Source organism: Lathyrus oleraceus, chromosome 1 (assembly GCF_024323335.1).
Source record: "Lathyrus oleraceus cultivar Zhongwan6 chromosome 1, CAAS_Psat_ZW6_1.0, whole genome shotgun sequence".
NCBI classification, from domain to species: domain Eukaryota; kingdom Viridiplantae; phylum Streptophyta; class Magnoliopsida; order Fabales; family Fabaceae; genus Lathyrus; species Lathyrus oleraceus.
Window position 1 is genome coordinate 27,863,369 of NC_066579.1, and position 12,340 is coordinate 27,875,708.

At 29.7% G+C, this 12,340-nt stretch overlaps 2 protein-coding genes and 1 pseudogene across 2 annotated transcripts; all 3 read right to left on the reverse strand.

Annotated features, from left to right (window-relative positions):
• Window positions 1–1,061: 1,061 nt before the first annotated feature.
• Window positions 1,062–2,774, reverse strand: LOC127115387 (GDSL esterase/lipase At5g45910-like). The gene is made up of 5 exons (XM_051046951.1): window positions 2,448–2,774; window positions 2,061–2,279; window positions 1,820–1,962; window positions 1,456–1,729; window positions 1,062–1,297 (listed from the first exon to the last, which is right to left on the reverse strand). Exons 1-5 carry the CDS (start codon window positions 2,692–2,694, stop codon window positions 1,062–1,064), a joined length of 1,119 nt encoding a protein of 372 aa, XP_050902908.1. The 5' UTR covers window positions 2,695–2,774.
• A 2,208-nt stretch (window positions 2,775–4,982) lies between these two features.
• Window positions 4,983–6,615, reverse strand: LOC127115388 (GDSL esterase/lipase At5g45910-like). The gene is made up of 5 exons (XM_051046952.1): window positions 6,369–6,615; window positions 5,982–6,200; window positions 5,741–5,883; window positions 5,377–5,650; window positions 4,983–5,218 (listed from the first exon to the last, which is right to left on the reverse strand). The coding sequence occupies exons 1-5, from the start codon at window positions 6,613–6,615 to the stop codon at window positions 4,983–4,985; spliced, it is 1,119 nt and encodes a 372-aa protein (XP_050902909.1).
• Window positions 6,616–8,885: 2,270 nt separating this feature from the next.
• Window positions 8,886–10,517, reverse strand: LOC127115389 (GDSL esterase/lipase At5g45910-like; annotated as a pseudogene).
• Between the last annotated feature and the right edge of the window lie 1,823 nt (window positions 10,518–12,340).

Genomic DNA, 12,340 nt, shown 5'->3' on the forward strand with positions numbered 1-12,340 from the left:
GTATCTTTGATCACATGTTCCTTGTAATACAACAATACATATATGTCATATGGGCCTCCTGGATATATCTCTTCCCAAGTATCCTTCCCTATAGGCGCATACACCTTAGGAAGCCCCAGTTTGGGTTACTTTCCTTAGCCTCTTACACCTCAGACTCTTGAGGTTATGTTTATGGCTCAGATGATCTAACTTCTTAAGCCTCTTGCATTAAATCATATATTCAAACATATATGTACTAACCTATTATGAAATATGGAAGTGATGGATGCTTTGAGTAATGTTCAGTATCAATTGATTCAATTTTGAATTTGATGTGTTTCACAGACTAGAATTGCTAACAAAACAAGATTCATACTCTAAAATTCAAAGGACATTTTTATTATGTCAGATGTTTCATGGTGAAAACAGAAAAACTCAATATAATATACATATAATCAATGTCGATTTTCTATAACATATTTCGTTGAGGTTAGAAATTCTAACATGAAAAAATAAAATTGGTTCAAATATGTCATTTAAATTATTATTATGAAATGATCTAATTTATAATATAAATAAAACAGGAAACAATGCAATATTTATAGAATTTATTAATAGTTCATTTTGAACTATTTTTTAGGTATATTTTAGAATCACGAACGAGAGAAGCCCTTTTCTTTTTATGATTAGTGCTAAATAAAAGATATATATATATATATATATATATATATATATATATATATATATATATATATATATATATATATATATATATATATATATATATATATATATATATATATATATATATATATATATATATAATAAAAAAAAAGTTTTATACTATTTGTATATCAAAATTATTCATAAATATAACTTTAAAGATAATTCAATAGACAATTATTTAGTATTTATAATTGGCTGATTGTATAAAAACAATTTATACCAATAGCATTTATGAGTTAAATTTTAAAAAGAATGACATTAATGTTTATTGAATATATAACTAATCCCGTCGAGAGCTACATAAATTGTGATATACATATTTCTTAATTCTCCTGACGACACTATCTTGAATGCTTTTAGGCTATTTGAAAAGGAGCTGGTTTAAGTGAGGGATATGCAAAAGGTCCTTCAACTAATCCTTTTGCTAATAGTTTATATGCTACTTCTGTAAAATGAACTCCATCCCAGTTTATATTTTTAGAAGGGTCAGAGCAAACAGTTGTATTAGGACTTCCACACCCCATTCTTGGATCAAAATTATGTGGCCCACCGCCTCCACAACATGCCTTGAATGTCTCATCCTTATCAAAACCTACATAAAAACTTGTACTTTATTTAAATATTGTACATGTATATATAAATAAAATTTTGCAGAAAAACAATTATTAATATATAAATGAACAACTTAATTAACAATCATTATTGCTATATGTATAATAAGTTAAATATTAAATAAAAAAAACTACCCACCATATTTTTGTGGTTCTTCATACAAACGTTTGGCATTATTATAATAGTCAAAGTATATTATCTTGACATCAGGGTAAGTCTCTCTTAATGTAGTTATAGAATAGATTAGATTGTCATTAAAATATTGTATGACAGTATTAAATGCCTTAAAGCATCCAAATTCATCGTAGTTTTTTGTATTATTAGTATTCACCACTGCCAAAAGGGAGGCACTACACCCCACTGGAAAGTTCCCTGGAATAACTATCTCTACAGCTCCCTCTTTGATTAATGACTATCACATGGAAAGAAAAAAAATAGTTACTACATTATTATAACTTATATTGAAGTAGTTATTAAAATACATAAATTTATTATAACTTACTATGGTTGTTTCTGTAATTTTATTAACCACTAAGGGAATAAGATTTCTGAAGTTTGAAAATTTTGGTGTAATATGAGAGAAAATATCATTTCCACCAATTTCTCCGACTAAAAATAATGATTTCTTAAAGTAGTTACGACAATCTGTATCATAAAAATAACAAATATTGTTAACTCTTTGATTAAAAAAAATATTTTGAAAATTACATTAAATGTATATGCAAAAGAAGATGTGACAATACCTTTTTTGTTTTTACATAGTGAAGGCTTGAGTCTCTTAAACATCTTAAGTTGAACACTCAATGAGTTATTAGTTCCAGGTAGAGCAACCATACTTTTATTGAAATAATTAAAATCAAGTGCAGTGGCACCAGCAAATGCAAAGTTCACTCCTTTCGTGATATCTTGGCCTTCAATGAGATTTTTATAGGCTGGCAAAAATGGCAATCCATATGCTTGAGCTACAAAATAAAGTGAGTATCAGGGAATATATCTAATAAAATACTAATAACACAATATAAAGGAATATATCTTAATTCTCTTTAGCCTCACTTTTATATTCAGAAATATACTTTTACCCTCCAAGGTTAAAAGTATATACAAATAAAACTAAAAAATAATAAATTTACCTATGAAATCTATAATCAAGCGTCCATTTGACAAACGTCCTGAGGGATGTTTAAAATACGTTGATCCATAAGGACTATTGATAGGCATAGGTGGGTGAAGAGTTGCTTCATTTCCTGTGTCGCTTATTGAATCACCAAAATTAAATATAGCTTCATAGGGAAGAGGATTGACATTTGAAAGTACATTTCTGAATATAAAAGTGAGGCTAAAGAGAATTAAGAACTTCATGTTATTATTATAAGTCATGAGTTTATCAATGTTGATATATGTGATGATGGTAGATTGAATTTATATATATTATCTCACAAGCCACTTATCTTGTCATACATCTTTTGATCTTACACATTAACTAATATTTTCCAACACATAAACAACTTTAAATAAATATTTGTTATTTTTACCGTATTTTTTCAACTTTGCTTTTGTTGTTATATAACTATAAATACACTCACATAGCACCCTATAAAAAGAACGATACATTAAATAAAATGTTGTATCGATGGTTTTGTATAGAATAGTCGATGACACCTTTATTCCCCAACAAACCATGTTGGATTTTTATTATTTTGTTATGACATAAAATTTGTGCCTCAATTGGGTTTGAGTCGTAACCATGGCGAACATGGAGGAAAGGTGGACACCTAAGTGTGTTAGAGTCCCATACGGTGAAAGATACTTAAAGTGGGTTAGAGTCCCATACGAGTGACGGTCACTTGAACTGAGGATTAAGCCTCATAGAGGACCCGATATCCACCACGACAGTCGAATCATACGAGCATGTGTGAACTGATCCTGGCTTAGACGTAGGTCCGTTCGGGGATTGATGTTTCCTGAATCCAAATAGTGATTTATTGAGTTATGAAAACTCAAGTGACATGTTTCCACACACTGTGAGTATCCCTCAGTTGCTTAAGTGATAGTTACATTGTATGAGTGATACACAAGTAACAGAAGGTGAATACTTGAGTTAGAAATCAGGTAGTAACCTTGTCGAGCCGAGTGGACCCATAGGATAGGGGAACTCACTGATATTATTATCTCACCCCATAAATGTTGTTATTTTTCTGGTGTTTTTGTAGGTAAGATTAAGAGGATCGTTTTGATGATGTTTCGACGTTGTTGTGATGATGTGATCTTCCGCTGTGGATTTTGTATAATGGTAGATATTGTACATAGATCTTAGATTTTTATTTAGGAACTTTCCATGTCTTGTACCATAGGTTGTATCTTTTATTTTGGTCAAGTATGTAAATGATGCCTCTCGACTCTTGTGTTGTATCAGTACCAAATAATAACACTTGTATGATATTATTCTAGATATATATTACACGGGTTGTTACATAATCAATCCTCTTAGGGATTATTCATAGTGATGGCCTTCTTCCTATTGTTTATACATTTTAAGGGGTCATTACTGGTCTAGAAGAATAATTAAATAAATTAGAGAGACAACATAAAATAGGAATAAAACAATAATTGAATATAAAAATCATTGAGAAATATATCATACATCTCCCTCTCAAGTATCTTTGATCACATGTTCCTTGTAATACAACAATACATATATGTCATATGGGCCTCCTGGATATATCTCTTCCCAAGTATCCTTCCCTATAGGCGCATACACCTTAGGAAGCCCCAGTTTGGGTTACTTTCCTTAGCCTCTTACACCTCAGACTCTTGAGGTTATGTTTATGGCTCAGATGATCTAACTTCTTAAGCCTCTTGCATTAAATCATATATTCAAACATATATGTACTAACCTATTATGAAATATGGAAGTGATGGATGCTTTGAGTAATGTTCAGTATCAATTGATTCAATTTTGAATTTGATGTGTTTCACAGACTAGAATTGCTAACAAAACAAGATTCATACTCTAAAATTCAAAGGACATTTTTATTATGTCAGATGTTTCATGGTGAAAACAGAAAAACTCAATATAATATACATATAATCAATGTCGATTTTCTATAACATATTTCGTTGAGGTTAGAAATTCTAACATGAAAAAATAAAATTGGTTCAAATATGTCATTTAAATTATTATTATGAAATGATCTAATTTATAATATAAATAAAACAGGAAACAATGCAATATTTATAGAATTTATTAATAGTTCATTTTGAACTATTTTTTAGGTATATTTTAGAATCACGAACGAGAGAAGCCCTTTTCTTTTTATGATTAGTGCTAAATAAAAGATATATATATATATATATATATATATATATATATATATATATATATATATATATATATATATATATATATATAATAAAAAAAGTTTTATACTATTTGTATATCAAAATTATTCATAAATATAACTTTAAAGATAATTCAATAGACAATTATTTAGTATTTATAATTGGCTGATTGTATAAAAACAATTTATACCAATAGCATTTATGAGTTAAATTTTAAAAAGAATGACATTAATGTTTATTGAATATATAACTAATCCCGTCGAGAGCTACATAAATTGTGATATACATATTTCTTAATTCTCCTGACGACACTATCTTGAATGCTTTTAGGCTATTTGAAAAGGAGCTGGTTTAAGTGAGGGATATGCAAAAGGTCCTTCAACTAATCCTTTTGCTAATAGTTTATATGCTACTTCTGTAAAATGAACTCCATCCCAGTTTATATTTTTAGAAGGGTCAGAGCAAACAGTTGTATTAGGACTTCCACACCCCATTCTTGGATCAAAATTATGTGGCCCACCGCCTCCACAACATGCCTTGAATGTCTCATCCTTATCAAAACCTACATAAAAACTTGTACTTTATTTAAATATTGTACATGTATATATAAATAAAATTTTGCAGAAAAACAATTATTAATATATAAATGAACAACTTAATTAACAATCATTATTGCTATATGTATAATAAGTTAAATATTAAATAAAAAAAACTACCCACCATATTTTTGTGGTTCTTCATACAAACGTTTGGCATTATTATAATAGTCAAAGTATATTATCTTGACATCAGGGTAAGTCTCTCTTAATGTAGTTATAGAATAGATTAGATTGTCATTAAAATATTGTATGACAGTATTAAATGCCTTAAAGCATCCAAATTCATCGTAGTTTTTTGTATTATTAGTATTCACCACTGCCAAAAGGGAGGCACTACACCCCACTGGAAAGTTCCCTGGAATAACTATCTCTACAGCTCCCTCTTTGATTAATGACTATCACATGGAAAGAAAAAAAATAGTTACTACATTATTATAACTTATATTGAAGTAGTTATTAAAATACATAAATTTATTATAACTTACTATGGTTGTTTCTGTAATTTTATTAACCACTAAGGGAATAAGATTTCTGAAGTTTGAAAATTTTGGTGTAATATGAGAGAAAATATCATTTCCACCAATTTCTCCGACTAAAAATAATGATTTCTTAAAGTAGTTACGACAATCTGTATCATAAAAATAACAAATATTGTTAACTCTTTGATTAAAAAAAATATTTTGAAAATTACATTAAATGTATATGCAAAAGAAGATGTGACAATACCTTTTTTGTTTTTACATAGTGAAGGCTTGAGTCTCTTAAACATCTTAAGTTGAACACTCAATGAGTTATTAGTTCCAGGTAGAGCAACCATACTTTTATTGAAATAATTAAAATCAAGTGCAGTGGCACCAGCAAATGCAAAGTTCACTCCTTTCGTGATATCTTGGCCTTCAATGAGATTTTTATAGGCTGGCAAAAATGGCAATCCATATGCTTGAGCTACAAAATAAAGTGAGTATCAGGGAATATATCTAATAAAATACTAATAACACAATATAAAGGAATATATCTTAATTCTCTTTAGCCTCACTTTTATATTCAGAAATATACTTTTACCCTCCAAGGTTAAAAGTATATACAAATAAAACTAAAAAATAATAAATTTACCTATGAAATCTATAATCAAGCGTCCATTTGACAAACGTCCTGAGGGATGTTTAAAATACGTTGATCCATAAGGACTATTGATAGGCATAGGTGGGTGAAGAGTTTCTTCATTTCCTGTGTCGCTTATTGAATCACCAAAATTAAATATAGCTTCATAGGGAAGAGGATTGACATTTGAAAGTACATTTCTGAATAAAAAAGTGAGGCTAAAGAGAATTAAGAACTTCATGTTATTATTATAAGTCATGAGTTTATCAATGTTGATATATGTGATGATGGTAGATTGAATTTATATATATTATCTCACAAGCCACTTATCTTGTCATACATCTTTTGATCTTACACATTAACTAATATTTTCCAACACATAAACAACTTTAAATAAATATTTGTTATTTTTACCGTATTTTTTCAACTTTGCTTTTGTTGTTATATAACTATAAATACACTCACATAGCACCCTATAAAAAGAACGATACATTAAATAAAATGTTGTATCGATGGTTTTGTATAGAATAGTCGATGACACCTTTATTCCCCAACAAACCATGTTGGATTTTTATTATTTTGTTATGACATAAAATTTGTGCCTCAATTGGGTTTGAGTCGTAACCATGGCGAACATGGAGGAAAGGTGGACACCTAAGTGTGTTAGAGTCCCATACGGTGAAAGATACTTAAAGTGGGTTAGAGTCCCATACGAGTGACGGTCACTTGAACTGAGGATTAAGCCTCATAGAGGACCCGATATCCACCACGACAGTCGAATCATACGAGCATGTGTGAACTGATCCTGGCTTAGACGTAGGTCCGTTCGGGGATTGATGTTTCCTGAATCCAAATAGTGATTTATTGAGTTATGAAAACTCAAGTGACATGTTTCCACACACTGTGAGTATCCCTCAGTTGCTTAAGTGATAGTTACATTGTATGAGTGATACACAAGTAACAGAAGGTGAATACTTGAGTTAGAAATCAGGTAGTAACCTTGTCGAGCCGAGTGGACCCATAGGATAGGGGAACTCACTGATATTATTATCTCACCCCATAAATGTTGTTATTTTTCTGGTGTTTTTGTAGGTAAGATTAAGAGGATCGTTTTGATGATGTTTCGACGTTGTTGTGATGATGTGATCTTCCGCTGTGGATTTTGTATAATGGTAGATATTGTACATAGATCTTAGATTTTTATTTAGGAACTTTCCATGTCTTGTACCATAGGTTGTATCTTTTATTTTGGTCAAGTATGTAAATGATGCCTCTCGACTCTTGTGTTGTATCAGTACCAAATAATAACACTTGTATGATATTATTCTAGATATATATTACACGGGTTGTTACATAATCAATCCTCTTAGGGATTATTCATAGTGATGGCCTTCTTCCTATTGTTTATACATTTTAAGGGGTCATTACTGGTCTAGAAGAATAATTAAATAAATTAGAGAGACAACATAAAATAGGAATAAAACAATAATTGAATATAAAAATCATTGAGAAATATATCATACATCTCCCTCTCAAGTATCTTTGATCACATGTTCCTTGTAATACAACAATACATATATGTCATATGGGCCTCCTGGATATATCTCTTCCCAAGTATCCTTCCCTATAGGCGCATACACCTTAGGAAGCCCCAGTTTGGGTTACTTTCCTTAGCCTCTTACACCTCAGACTCTTGAGGTTATGTTTATGGCTCAGATGATCTAACTTCTTAAGCCTCTTGCATTAAATCATATATTCAAACATATATGTACTAACCTATTATGAAATATGGAAGTGATGGATGCTTTGAGTAATGTTCAGTATCAATTGATTCAATTTTGAATTTGATGTGTTTCACAGACTAGAATTGCTAACAAAACAAGATTCATACTCTAAAATTCAAAGGACATTTTTATTATGTCAGATGTTTCATGGTGAAAACAGAAAAACTCAATATAATATACATATAATCAATGTCGATTTTCTATAACATATTTCGTTGAGGTTAGAAATTCTAACATGAAAAAATAAAATTGGTTCAAATATGTCATTTAAATTATTATTATGAAATGATCTAATTTATAATATAAATAAAACAGGAAACAATGCAATATTTATAGAATTTATTAATAGTTCATTTTGAACTATTTTTTAGGTATATTTTAGAATCACGAACGAGAGAAGCCCTTTTCTTTTTATGATTAGTGCTAAATAAAAGATAGATGTATATATATAAATATATATATATATATATATATATATATATATTGATAATAAAAAAAGTTTTATACTATTTGTATATCAAAATTATTCATAAATATAACTTTAAAGATAATTCAATAGACAATTATTTAGTATTTATAATTGGCTGATTGTATAAAAACAATTTATACCAATAGCATTTATGAGTTAAATTTTAAAAAGAATGACATTAATGTTTATTGAATATATAACTAATCCCGTCGAGAGCTACATAAATTGTGATATACATATTTCTTAATTCTCCTGACGACACTATCTTGAATGCTTTTAGGCTATTTGAAAAGGAGCTGGTTTAAGTGAGGGATATGCAAAAGGTCCTTCAACTAATCCTTTTGCTAATAGTTTATATGCTACTTCTGTAAAATGAACTCCATCCCAGTTTATATTTTTAGAAGGGTCAGAGCAAACAGTTGTATTAGGACTTCCACACCCCATTCTTGGATCAAAATTATGTGGCCCACCGCCTCCACAACATGCCTTGAATGTCTCATCCTTATCAAAACCTACATAAAAACTTGTACTTTATTTAAATATTGTACATGTATATATAAATAAAATTTTGCAGAAAAACAATTATTAATATATAAATGAACAACTTAATTAACAATCATTATTGCTATATGTATAATAAGTTAAATATTAAATAAAAAAAACTACCCACCATATTTTTGTGGTTCTTCATACAAACGTTTGGCATTATTATAATAGTCAAAGTATATTATCTTGACATCAGGGTAAGTCTCTCTTAATGTAGTTATAGAATAGATTAGATTGTCATTAAAATATTGTATGACAGTATTAAATGCCTTAAAGCATCCAAATTCATCGTAGTTTTTTGTATTATTAGTATTCACCACTGCCAAAAGGGAGGCACTACACCCCACTGGAAAGTTCCCTGGAATAACTATCTCTACAGCTCCCTCTTTGATTAATGACTATCACATGGAAAGAAAAAAAATAGTTACTACATTATTATAACTTATATTGAAGTAGTTATTAAAATACATAAATTTATTATAACTTACTATGGTTGTTTCTGTAATTTTATTAACCACTAAGGGAATAAGATTTCTGAAGTTTGAAAATTTTGGTGTAATATGAGAGAAAATATCATTTCCACCAATTTCTCCGACTAAAAATAATGATTTCTTAAAGTAGTTACGACAATCTGTATCATAAAAATAACAAATATTGTTAACTCTTTGATTAAAAAAAATATTTTGAAAATTACATTAAATGTATATGCAAAAGAAGATGTGACAATACCTTTTTTGTTTTTACATAGTGAAGGCTTGAGTCTCTTAAACATCTTAAGTTGAACACTCAATGAGTTATTAGTTCCAGGTAGAGCAACCATACTTTTATTGAAATAATTAAAATCAAGTGCAGTGGCACCAGCAAATGCAAAGTTCACTCCTTTCGTGATATCTTGGCCTTCAATGAGATTTTTATAGGCTGGCAAAAATGGCAATCCATATGCTTGAGCTACAAAATAAAGTGAGTATCAGGGAATATATCTAATAAAATACTAATAACACAATATAAAGGAATATATCTTAATTCTCTTTAGCCTCACTTTTATATTCAGAAATATACTTTTACCCTCCAAGGTTAAAAGTATATACAAATAAAACTAAAAAATAATAAATTTACCTATGAAATCTATAATCAAGCGTCCATTTGACAAACGTCCTGAGGGATGTTTAAATACGTTGATCCATAAGGACTATTGATAGGCATAGGTGGGTGAAGAGTTGCTTCATTTCCTGTGTCGCTTATTGAATCACCAAAATTAAATATAGCTTCATAGGGAAGAGGATTGACATTTGAAAGTACATTTCTGAATAAAAAAGTGAGGCTAAAGAGAATTAAGAACTTCATGTTATTATTATAAGTCATGAGTTTATCAATGTTGATATATGTGATGATGGTAGATTGAATTTATATATATTATCTCACAAGCCACTTATCTTGTCATACATCTTTTGATCTTACACATTAACTAATATTTTCCAACACATAAACAACTTTAAATAAATATTTGTTATTTTTACCGTATTTTTTCAACTTTGCTTTTGTTGTTACATAACTATAAATACACTCACATAGCACCCTATAAAAAGAACGATACATTAAATAAAATGTTGTATCGATGGTTTTGTATAGAATAGTCGATGACACCTTTATTCCCCAACAAACCATGTTGGATTTTTATTATTTTGTTATGACATTAAATTTGTGCCTCAATTGGGTTTGAGTCGTAACCATGGCGAACATGGAGGAAAGGTGGACACCTAAGTGTGTTAGAGTCCCATACGGTGAAAGATACTTAAAGTGGGTTAGAGTCCCATACGAGTGACGGTCACTTGAACTGAGGATTAAGCCTCATAGAGGACCCGATATCCACCACGACAGTCGAATCATACGAGCATGTGTGAACTGATCCTGGCTTAGACGTAGGTCCGTTCGGGGATTGATGTTTCCTGAATCCAAATAGTGATTTATTGAGTTATGAAAACTCAAGTGACATGTTTCCACACACTGTGAGTATCCCTCAGTTGCTTAAGTGATAGTTACATTGTATGAGTGATACACAAGTAACAGAAGGTGAATACTTGAGTTAGAAATCAGGTAGTAACCTTGTCGAGCCGAGTGGACCCATAGGATAGGGGAACTCACTGATATTATTATCTCACCCCATAAATGTTGTTATTTTTCTGGTGTTTTTGTAGGTAAGATTAAGAGGATCGTTTTGATGATGTTTCGACGTTGTTGTGATGATGTGATCTTCCGCTGTGGATTTTGTATAATGGTAGATATTGTACATAGATCTTAGATTTTTATTTAGGAACTTTCCATGTCTTGTACCATAGGTTGTATCTTTTATTTTGGTCAAGTATGTAAATGATGCCTCTCGACTCTTGTGTTGTATCAGTACCAAATAATAACACTTGTATGATATTATTCTAGATATATATTACACGGGTTGTTACATAATCAATCCTCTTAGGGATTATTCATAGTGATGGCCTTCTTCCTATTGTTTATACATTTTAAGGGGTCATTACTGGTCTAGAAGAATAATTAAATAAATTAGAGAGACAACATAAAATAGGAATAAAACAATAATTGAATATAAAAATCATTGAGAAATATATCATACATCTCCCTCTCAAGTATCTTTGATCACATGTTCCTTGTAATACAACAATACATATATGTCATATGGGCCTCCTGGATATATCTCTTCCCAAGTATCCTTCCCTATAGGCGCATACACCTTAGGAAGCCCCAGTTTGGGTTACTTTCCTTAGCCTCTTACACCTCAGACTCTTGAGGTTATGTTTATGGCTCAGATGATCTAACTTCTTAAGCCTCTTGCATTAAATCATATATTCAAACATATATGTACTAACCTATTATGAAATATGGAAGTGATGGATGCTTTGAGTAATGTTCAGTATCAATTGATTCAATTTTGAATTTGATGTGTTTCACAGACTAGAATTGCTAACAAAACAAGATTCATACTCTAAAATTCAAAGGACATTTTTATTATGTCAGATGTTTCATGGTGAAACAGAAAAACTCAATATAATATACATATAATCAATGTCGATTTTCTATAACATATTTCGTTGAGGTTAGAAATTCTAACATGAAAAAATAAATTGGTTCAAATATGTCATTTAAATTATTATTATGAAATGATCTAATTTATA

Excerpts from the sequence above, each read along its gene's own strand:
- LOC127115387 (XM_051046951.1), bottom strand. The coding sequence starts at position 2,694 with ATGACTTATAATAATAACATGAAGTTCTTAATTCTCTTTAGCCTCACT. Across the intron at positions 1,730-1,819 it reads AAATTACAGAAACAACCATA|TCATTAATCAAAGAGGGAGC; the intron begins GTAAGTTATAAT and ends TCCATGTGATAG. Across the intron at positions 1,298-1,455 it reads TGAAGAACCACAAAAATATG|GTTTTGATAAGGATGAGACA; the intron begins GTGGGTAGTTTT and ends GTTTTTATGTAG.
- LOC127115388 (XM_051046952.1), bottom strand. The coding sequence starts at position 6,615 with ATGACTTATAATAATAACATGAAGTTCTTAATTCTCTTTAGCCTCACT. Across the intron at positions 6,201-6,368 it reads CTTGATTATAGATTTCATAG|CTCAAGCATATGGATTGCCA; the intron begins GTAAATTTATTA and ends TTTATTTTGTAG. Across the intron at positions 5,651-5,740 it reads AAATTACAGAAACAACCATA|TCATTAATCAAAGAGGGAGC; the intron begins GTAAGTTATAAT and ends TCCATGTGATAG.